The 10,757-nt window shown below is 51.0% G+C and overlaps 1 protein-coding gene across 3 annotated transcripts; it reads left to right on the forward strand.

Moving 5' to 3' along the window:
• The first annotated feature begins 4,334 nt into the window (after positions 1–4,334).
• Positions 4,335–10,385, forward strand: LOC123111162 (serine/threonine-protein kinase D6PKL2). 3 transcript variants are annotated; one of them, XR_006454175.1, is made up of 3 exons: positions 4,335–4,925; positions 7,503–9,091; positions 10,021–10,385. XR_006454175.1 is itself a non-coding variant. In XM_044531853.1 (2 exons), the coding sequence occupies exons 1-2, from the start codon at positions 4,408–4,410 to the stop codon at positions 8,386–8,388; spliced, it is 1,404 nt and encodes a 467-aa protein (XP_044387788.1). In that variant the 5' UTR covers positions 4,335–4,407; the 3' UTR covers positions 8,389–9,359. The 3 variants fall into 3 exon arrangements, 1 of the variants encoding a protein (XP_044387788.1); XR_006454174.1 differs by lacking the exon at positions 10,021–10,385 and adding an exon at positions 9,383–9,920; XM_044531853.1 differs by lacking the exon at positions 10,021–10,385 and having other exon boundaries at positions 7,503–9,359.
• The last annotated feature ends 372 nt before the right edge of the window (positions 10,386–10,757 follow it).

Genomic DNA, 10,757 nt, shown 5'->3' on the forward strand with positions numbered 1-10,757 from the left:
GAGGAAACGATTGTTACCTCTTCGTCCACTCCGCGACTCGTTCTCGTGTCACCTGATGATAATCAGTGTCAATAAGGTGGTTAAAAAAGGAGCCAAGAGAGTCAAGAGCTACCTCCAACTTAGAGGAATCTTCTAATCGAATCAAGTTAGAGGCGCTGGCCTTATTTCCCTTCTTCTTCGCGGTGTCTTTCCTGACGGCTCTCTTGGCCTTCCTGGCTCTCTTCGCAGCCTCATGATCATACTTTGTCTTTCAAAATTTATCGTTAGCCTGTGAAAATTAGCAAGGGTTTGAGTATAGACAAACATCAAAGATGAAGGTAATATACTTAGTTTGGCGGCTTACCACTGGAGCCGGGTTAGCTTTGCAGAAGGGGCTTAAGCCCACCTTTGCCATGATCTGCCAGGCTTTCATTCAAGAGTGACTTTGTCATATCATCAATGACGTCGTCAGGTAAATCGTCAGGGTTGTGCCGCAGAGGATCATTCTTCTCTCCCGTGTAAGTACACATCAAACCGGAGCGGCGGTTCAATGGAATGATTCGCCAGGCAACCCAAACCCGGACCAAATCAATACCATTTAAACCGTTCCCCAAAAGAGCCTTGACTTTAGCCATGGTGGGGGCGAGTTTCTGGCGATCAGCAACTGACAGCTTGTCTGGAAGAGGGTGATTAGACTCGAGCCGCAGGGTGCGAAAGCCGGGCAGAGGGTTCTCATCAGCCGGAGAAGTGTCATGGCAATAGAACCATGTCTGGTTCCAGTCTTTGGGGTGACTTGGTGGATTTGCATAAGGGAAAATGGTGTCTCTCCGTCATCGGATTGAGACCCCGCCGAGCTCCAAACTAGGCCCGCTGGCACATTCATTCTGGCAGTTCAAATAAAGCAACTCTCTGAAGAGTAGGAAGATGGGCTCTTCTCCAAGATACACTTCACAGAACACTTGAAAAATGCAAATATTAGACACGGAGTTGGGTCCGATGTCTTGAGGACGGAGGTCAAAAAAGTGCAAGACGCCTCTGAAGAACTTTGAGCTGGGTGGTGAAAAGCCCCGGATCATGTGATCAGTGAAAACGACGACTTCCCCTTCTTTGGGCTGAGGTTTTTCTTCTGTCGGATCAGGAGCGCGGTATGACATGACCTCCTTCTTGGGCAGATAGCCGATTTTCACAAAGTCATCAAGGGTACTATCAGTGACGATGGATTTGACCTAGTTGCATGAAGTGCTTGTTTTGGGCGGCATTGTGAAGAAGGAAGCCTGACAAAGAGTAGCATGCCGGTTCAAATTTAAGCTGGAGGAAAAAAGATTACATCTCATATTTAAGATAGCGGCTTATAAAGGGGCCTAATGGTATATGACTAAATTAGTCAGGTTACGTAAACCGCCATGAGCAGTGCAAGTTATTTAAGCCGTCATGATAAGTTGGATCATGTCTATTGAGCATTGCAATTTAAGTCGGCAATTTGAGCCGCCATTGCTAGATGGATCTAATAAAATGTAGTTTTTGGCTAAGTGCTATACAAACAAGTTTCACAGACTGCAGCTGTTATTTTGGATCAACGGTTGTTCAGGAAAAGAAAATAAATCTAGACCTAAAAACCAGTACGGATGAGTTCATGAGCTCTCACAAGATCTTTTCTCCCAAGAAAGGGGAACTACTGGTATCAAAAGTGGAAACAAAACAACTACCGCATTGGTTATACACCGTTTTCAGATCAAAGAGGTTCGCAGTACAAGCTTTGAAGATAAACTACGATGAACTACGAAGAACACAGAGAAGCTCACAAACCCTAATGCGGATCTGAGGTATGGGAAGGTAGAAACTTACAGCTGCAGATCTACTGCGGAGGGTCGCTGCCGTTCTCTGGATTGACTCAGGTTGATGCAGCGGCCGAGGTTGAGGAAGACGAGGTGCTCTGCGGTGGCGGCGGAGCTCGAGCGGCAGAAGGGTTGCGAGAGGAAGAAGACGCTGGAAAGGGGGAGAATGAGGAAAGGCCGGTCGTGCCTATTTATAAGGAAGGGCTCTTAAGTGGGCGCAAAAAATAAGGAGGCCGAAAATATTGTTATCCAGCTATCAGGACGCCTCGATTCTCGGGATGGTCATTAAGATAAGGATCCGTTGAGATATGTTGGATAAAGTGTGTAGTAATGGCAGATGACGTCATGGCGGGTTATCACAAATCCAGAAGATGACGTCATGGCGGGTTATATATTCTCGCGCAATGAAGAGCAGAAGATTTTTTCTAAGTGTTTAAGATTGACATGAACCAGTTCAAATCAATCTGAGGCCTAATGTTGTGGATATAACTATTAGGTATGACCCGCCCAGGAGGGGCCGGGTTATACCTATGGCGATTCAAGATATGAAGCCCAAGGCGGCACTTGGAGATGGCGGTTCAGTGAAGGGCCCCAAGCCCAAAGGCGATTCAAGACCCGTAGAGATAAACCACCGTATGTATGTAACTTGTATTGTAAGGCAAGAATAGAGAGAGACCAAACCGAACACTGTTTATGAGCCGGTCGAGACTCTGTGAGCCGCTGGGCGTCGACCTCTGAATATAAAGGGACGATCCGGCGGCGGTTCAAGACAAGTAACATCAGATCGAGAACTAGGTCAAGCGGATTCGCTCCCTGGTAATCGAGGCATAAGCAATCCCACCTCAAATTGAATTAAGACATTACCTTCACCGCAAGGGGCCAAACCAGTATAAACTCCCGTGTCCTTTGTCACGTTTTAACCCCTTTAAGCTTCCTAATTGCGATGGCTCCACGACTAAGTCCTTTCGCTAGGACATGTGTCGTGACAATTCCATGACACGATTGAAACGCCGCCGACGCCTGCATCTCCTTATCGTGCCGTAACGACTACGATGTCGGACCGTCCAATTCGATCATCGACCTCACTTCCACCGACGACGTCGATGGCCGGTGGGCGGATTCCGACTAGGAGTAGGCTGTGGGTCACAGACGTACCCCATATCCTACAAAGAGCAGACTAGGGTTGACTTTATTTTTGTGTTATGTTAAAAATCTTAATAATATTAATAAAAACACCGTGTGCAGTTTTATTTGATGCGTCGTGTTGAATGGTCGGCTCTTTTAGAGCTGGTTTTTTTTTCTGCAAGGAACTTTTAGAGCTGTTTGCGGACACGTGGGACATTTGGTGTGTGTATTTTGGGGTATAGCGCTGGAGTTGCTGTAACAGCGCTGCTATACACACGACGCCGTGCGGACGACTCGTGCACGACAGCACATATCAAGCCGTCCATGCATACTATCCAGCGCATATCAGCGGCTGGACTGCCCGTCGTCCTAGTGTCGTGCACACATGCATCGTCTACGTAGCAGTTTCGTTGCTGTAAACACGCACAGACCCATCAGTAGGCTTTGGTTACTCGCGTTTGGGCCACCCATATCCCGTCGTTGGGTCCATTCGCTTGTCCCGGTTGCTTTGCAGTGGGACGGATCACCTCGCGTCCGCGTCCTAGGCCCGCCCATCCGTTTCAGAAACGGGTTTGGCTCCCCTCTGTCAGTCAGTGAATCACCTCACCTAGCTGCCTGTACTGCCGTAGCCAGCGCGGCTCTCATACGACTGTTTGCGCCCAAATCCAAACGAATGCGTCCAATCCTGAATGAATTCAGTAGGCCATTAGGCCCGAGCATTTCATGCGGGATGCGACACGACGCGAGAGAGACTACTTGGTCTGGGTGCATCACGAGACGAGAGGAACCGGGCAGTCAGTGGCCGGCCGTCACTGATTGATTCGAGTTGAAGGAATCAAGGAAGCAACAACGGTGTCAAGGCAAACCATCCATCCTTTCTCGAGCCATCAAGACCGCTAAGGTCTAGCGTAGCGATTATTCAGGTCAGGTCAAACCCACTGACGCCAGGAAAGCAATTCTTTTCTCTTTTCCGTGTGCGCATCACGTAATGCAAGGAAAACAATGCCAATCTTCTTCGGCGATGACCTTATCGAATCAACCTCTAATTGGAACAATCAATGTCCCATGCAACAATCTAGAGTACCATCTATGGATGGATATTATATACTAGTGCTGTGGTAGTAGTAGTAGTAGTAGTGGGAGTTTTTTTTTTCTCTTTTTTGAGGTTTAGTGAGAGTTCTTGTATAAAAGACCAAATTGTCAGCACCCGGAGAACCGGGCCTGCATGTCCCCCGGAGGTCCAAAGACTAGACAGAAAATCTCACGCTAGCCTGGCTCGAACCGGACACGGCTTTCCGGCCCGGCCCATCCCCGTCCGTCAACCAATCTCTCCCCTCCCTGCCCTCTTCAAATTAAAAACCCACGCACCCAACCTCCTCCTATTCCTCCCCTGTCCCCGCACTTGCCACATCCAGCCCGGAGCAGACCCGCCTCAGCTCGCCTCACCTCACCATTCACCGCAGCAGCAATGCCTCCGGACGGCGACGCGGAGCTGGCGGCGGACGAGCTGCAGAGCCTCAGCTTCGGCTCCTCCGAGCGCTCCCGCTCCGCCTCCACCGTCTCCACCGCCACGGCCTCCTGCTCCACCTCCTCCTCCTCGGGGCTAATCGGCGTCCCCGCGCCGCGCTCCTCCGCCCTTGCCCCGCGCCTCGGCACGGTGCAGCTCTCCGACATCCGCTTCGTGCGGAGGCTCGGGGCGGGGGACATCGGCAGCGTCTACCTGGCCGAGGTGAAGGGCAAGGGCGGGGCGCTGGTGGCGGCCAAGGTGATGGACCGGAAGGAGCTCCATGGCCGGAACAAGGAGGGCCGTGCGCGCACGGAGCGCGAGATCCTCGAGGCCGTCGACCACCCGTTCCTCCCGCGCCTCTACGGGGTCGCCGAGGGCGAGCGCTGGTCCTGCCTCCTCACCGAGTTCTGCCCCGGCGGCGATCTCCACGTGCTCCGCCAGAGACAGCCGCACCGCCGATTCTCCGAGGCCGCCGTCAGGTACTACGCCACCTCCTCCTTCACAACTACACAGGCACTTAATTATACGTACCTCGAAAAATCAAACTTTTTGATAGTCTCTGTTTGTCTCTGTGGAAGCAAAAAAAAAACAATTGCAAGGTTTGATCAGATTTTGTTAGGCTAAAACCAACGGTGAAGTAGCTATAGTAGTGATCATATAGCCTTTCCGGAGAAGAATGTGGCCGGTTTCCTGCGCGTTCTAGTCGGCTTCATCTGTTTCACTTTGCCGTTTCTCTGTTCCCCCACTTTTGCCATAGTTTAATTAGAGTACTCCATTTTTAAGGATCTAGTGGACGCAAAGCCCAGTTCTGCGCATGGTTCCGCTGGCCCCATGTGTCTTCGGTTGGGCACGCATCTGTCCATTCATATGGAGTGCTTGTCTCTCCACAGTGCCCCTCATCCTGAAAACACAAGGCATAATAATATCAGATCGATTGCTGCCCTTCTGGACGGATCCTAAACCAAGATGGCAGGCACCATGGAGATAGCTTCCTTAACAGCACACGACCGTGACACATGAGGATGATACCGTTTTGCAAAACGGAGCCATGAATGAAATAAACATCCAAACGACAGCCTGCCCTGTTTCTTTGTATGTATTCATGGGCCATCCCGTCGATATCTTCCATGGCGTGCTGTTGGGTCCAGCTGCTCTCACTGTCGCGTCGCCAACAACAGTTTCTTGGTTGCTGTCATGCTCTCAGCTCTGAACCTAGCCAGCCAGCGGCCACACAGTTGCACGCCCACATTATCATCTTGCAGTGACTAGTCAGTCAGTCAGGAAGTGTTTGCATGTGGAGACCAGCAGCGCCGGCCCGCCCTGAAACCAAGCCTGCCCATGCGGAAGTGAAGAAAAGCTGGGTGCTTCCCGCATTTGCCGCATCATTTTGTGCCTGCCGACGATATACGGACACTGATGTTACTTCATCCCGGAATAGACTTAAAATAGCATTATTCCCCGGCCGTGTGTGCGTCTATCGCTATGGACGAGAAGAAGAAACAAGGCAAAAAATACGGCCTTGCCTTTACTAAAATGTGCAGTAAAGATAAGAAACAGCACTCGTACTATTGGTGGCTACGATTGCTCCATTACAGCGTCATGTGGCTCTAACAATTTACCCGCTAGTCCGACCATCATGCATTCATGCTGGCCACTGCATTCACTTGTAGAGTCCTCGTCAACACAACACATATAAGTAACGTACGTAGTTCTAATTGAACTTACATAAAGATGTTCCTAGTAGTTTCATGTTTCTGTTAGTAAAAAAACACACACTTGTAACGCGCCCGTGAGTGGCGTGGCAAGGCATCACTAGCCAGATGAAAGGGAGAAGGAGAGCGTGATGTTGGAACAAACTATATGAATTCACGGGACAATAATGTCTTTTGCTTAGACTTTGTGTGGAAACAAACGAAAAGGAAAAGAATAGGAGAGTGCAGCATGAATTCATGAACGAGCGGCCGAACATATAGCAACAACAATACTGTATATGCTTTCGGCGGGCGCCATTGTATGCACGCACTCCGTTAAAAAAGCCCACGTCGTACCACGTACTCCCACACACATACAGCCTTGCGAACGACGTGCACTCCAGCAAAAATGAAGCCTCGTTTCACGGGGCAGCACTAGTTGTTGCAGTACTAGTACGAGCACTAGCAGTAGCCAGCGGTAGGCAGTAGGTAGGAGTAGTAGTTTCTATGCAAGGGCGTCGTGAATTTGGGTGGTACCTGCAACAGTGTTACTACCATCAACGTGTGGTGTGGCATTATGGCAAGGCCGGTCGCCGTATCCGTTGCCGGTGACGCACACGAGCCGCCCACGGTCCCTCCGCCCCCGTGCTACGGCGCCGGAACCGGTTGCGGAACATGGGTTTAAAAATATACTCCCGCCCTCATAAAACACCGGTGCGTGCATCTGCTTGTGCTTCCTTCCTTGGTCAAGACTCCACCCAAGAGAGACAGCTTTTATTAACCCCCAGTCCCCCACCACCATGTGATTTGCTAGTAGAATCACAGCTCTGAAACACACGCACAGCACAGACATGGCCGCCCATGAATGCGGTCGAGATCAACACAGGGCATGTGATCAACACAGCTAATTAACCCGAGGAAGGAAGTAGTATGAATCGAGTGCACACATGATGCTCGCCATTAAACTAGGCTCCACCGCAACGTGCAACAGCCCCGGCATCAATGATGCGCTAATTCGAGTACTGTCTCTTGCCTTTCTTTCGCTTCTGACTTTTTTGCTCGCTAGTAGCAGTACTGGAGCGCACAGTGTCAGGCACCGTGCTAGCTTAGCTAGGTTCACCTATATGTGTGGATGTGTCTTTTGGTTGCATGTGAATAAAGTCAAGAGTAGTGTAGTATACTTTTGTGCTATGCAATTAGTTGCTTCTCTACTGTTTTCTTTTTCCACCAAACATGCACCGGGTCCATCGTTTCAGCCTGCTGGCTGGCTGTAAAATTTCGTTGCTTATTCGTAATTTTGGTTGCACTTGATAGATTATACTAGTAGTGGCAATGGTGAATGACATATATAGTGTACTGCGGCAGGTTCTACGTGGCGGAGGTGGTGGCCGCGCTGGAGTACATCCACATGCTGGACATCGTGTACCGGGACCTCAAGCCGGAGAACGTGCTGGTCCGCGCCGACGGCCACATCATGCTCACCGACTTTGACCTCTCCCTCAAGTGCGACCCGACGGCCCCGACTCCGGCGCACGTTATCTCCGACCCCATCGGCCTCACCGGCCGCTCCTCCGCGTCATCCACCTTCATCATACCTTCCTGCATCGTACCGTCGGTCTCGTGCTTCAGCCTCTTCCCCGGCCGCGGCCGCCGGCGCCGGCGCCGCAAGAAGGCCTCGAGTGGCAGTGGCGGCGGAGGCGTGAACAGCAGCAGCCTCCCCACCGGCGTGCTCGACCTGGAGTTCGTTGCGGAGCCGGTGGAGCTCCGGTCCATGTCGTTCGTGGGCACGCACGAGTACCTGGCCCCGGAGATCGTGTCCGGCGAGGGCCACGGCAGCTCAGTGGACTGGTGGACGCTGGGCATCTTCATCTTCGAGCTCCTCTACGGGGTGACGCCCTTCAAGGGGTACGACAACGAGATGACCCTGGCCAACATCGTGGCCCGCGCGCTCGAGTTCCCCAAGGACCCCTCCGTGTCGTCTGCCGCCAGGGACCTGGTCACCGCGCTGCTCGCCAAGGACCCGGCGCGCAGGCTTGGCGCCACGGTCGGCGCGGCGGCCATCAAGCGGCACCCCTTCTTCAACGGCGTGAACTGGGCGCTGCTCCGGTGCGCCATGCCGCCGTACGTGCCCCAGCCTTTCAGCGCCGCGGTCGTGACGGCCGCTGGCTCCGGCCCGGGGAAGAAGAACAACCCCGACGACGACGACATGTCGGACGACAGCTGCCCCGGCACGCCCGTGGAGTACTACTAGATCGGATCAGACACAAGGAAGCTCCCACGCACGCACGTACGTGCAACCAACAAGATGCTGCCACTGGCGGGGCCCAAGCTGGAAGCTCGTACCACCCTTGCCCGACCCTGGCGCACGTGGTCGGGAGCGGTGGACCGCCCTGGATGGCGCGCACGAGGCGACCTTTGGTTGGAAGCTGGGCGCGCGCGCGGCCAGGCGCGGCGCTGTCGCGTCAAATAGTTGCCGGCTGCGGCTTCGTGCGTGCATAGGCCAAATTTCGTGTTTTGACCCTTTTTGAAAAGAAAATCGGGATATGACCCCAGTTCAGAAAAAATTCGGGATCTGACCCTTTTGCCTACCGCCAGCAGGCCAGGCCTGGCGGTAGGATTGCATGCCCTACCGCCATAGCCTACGGCGGTAGGCCATTCGACGGCGACTGACGGCCGTTGGCAGCCGCTGACGTGGAAAAGGGCCTACCGCCATCCCCTACGGCAGTAGGTTACTGGAGCCTACCGCCATAACCTCTGGCGGTAGGGTCCTGTGTTCTGGATAAGGTGGGGAGGGGCTGGATATCCCCCCCCCCCTCAACCACTCATTCAGCCCACATCACCTCTCCACCGAGCTCAACACTCCCCCTTCTTTTTTTGAAGCACAAGAGCCTCCCAAATCTCTCTCATTTGTTTGAGATTTCTCCGGTGGATTCTTACCATTTTCATCACTGAAGGTGGCTCTCTCATTTCCCCTCATTTTGATTGGTTGATATCTTTGTTTACTTTGCATTTGCTCATTTGATTGCAAACCCTAGCTCATCATTTTCGTGTGGTCAAATCAATTACTATGATCCATTTAGGTTTATGTTTGTGGTTTCCTTATGTATGATGTGCTTAGAATAGCTTGTAGAAAAGTTTGTGTGCCTAGATCTAGTGCTAGTCTTAATGTACATAATGGGGGTTAGGTTATGCTTAAGAAAGCAATTAAAGCTAAGTTACTTTAATAGCAACTTTTCGAATTGTAGGATGGCACCGTTCGTTTTCTTTGAAACTTCTGCTGAGGCGGCGGCGAACCGTGAACGCGAATTGATTGAGGAAAAGATGAACTTGTGGATCGAAGCCATTGATGCGTTGAATGCGGAGTGTAGGGCATTTTCATATAATTATTTCAATAAAGACCGTTCCGAAAATTTTATAACAAAAAAGGAGAGGCTGATGAAGAAGCTCAAGACGGCGGAAGAAAATTGTAGGCGTGATCTTGCAATGCAAATTACATTGTGTGTGACAACGGCAGAATATGCTGAGATAGACATGGGCAATCATGGTCAGGTCATTGATTGGTTAGTTCGCCAACCATTCTCGTCGGATGAGAACCGTGCATCTCGTTGGGCATGGGTCAAAGAAAGAAATGATGTTATTTGTTGCAACCCGGGACCGTACGCCGCATAGTATTGCATGAGGCTATGTAATCTTTGTCATTTGAACTATAATGACATGTACCCTATGCTTGGTCGTCGTTTGAACTACTATGACTTGTACCCTTAACATTTGAACTCATTAAGAACCTGGTGTTGTATGTCATATCAAGTTACCAAGTGTTGTACTCTACTTAATTTATTTTATGTTTTTGTTTATGTCATCTTGAACCCGTATGTTCATGTAGGATGGACAGTCGATCCATGACTATGAACATAGCGTGTGAGAAGATCATGGCGGAGCGACACCGTTGCTTGAAGAAGGAATGTGAAGCATGGTTGAAGAGTTGTGATGAGGCAAATGCGGCCATGAAGGATTTCAGCAAGTATCACTTTATCGAGGAACCTTCTGATGCTAAGGAGAAAAAAGCATTCCGAAAGCTTGTGAAGGAGAAAGAGAGGATGCTTGATCAGCTGCAAGACCGGGAATATGCTTGCAGACACGCTTTGGCAGTTGAGATTGCGTTCACTGCAAGCAAAGAAGAATTTCGTGAGATGGACTTGAGGAAACCCGGGCAGGTCATAGGATGGGCAATCAAACAGGGCGTGTCAGAGAATCCCACGCGCCGTGCTGCATGGGCTTGGTTCCGTGAAACGAATGGTGTGTTGGGTCATTGGGCAGGATCCACAGACTTTCAACTGAAGCGTAATCAAGGGCGTGACGATCAAATTGAACGTCTGATAAGTATGAGGCTTATGTTACCTGTTTAGAACATGTGTCGTCGAGCTTGAGCTATTAGTTTGAACTGATGTCATTCGAACCGGGTCATGTTTTAATTAGTTTGAACATGTGCTATTCGTGGATGTAATGAACTATGTTGAGTTGAATTATGTATGTGCTTGCGAGAGAGAATTGGGTATATTATGCTAACATTCGACACATATGGGGCAAAACAGGGGAGAGGAGGGACCAGATCCTACCGCC

This window comes from Triticum aestivum, chromosome 5B, assembly GCF_018294505.1.
Source record: "Triticum aestivum cultivar Chinese Spring chromosome 5B, IWGSC CS RefSeq v2.1, whole genome shotgun sequence".
NCBI classification, from domain to species: domain Eukaryota; kingdom Viridiplantae; phylum Streptophyta; class Magnoliopsida; order Poales; family Poaceae; genus Triticum; species Triticum aestivum.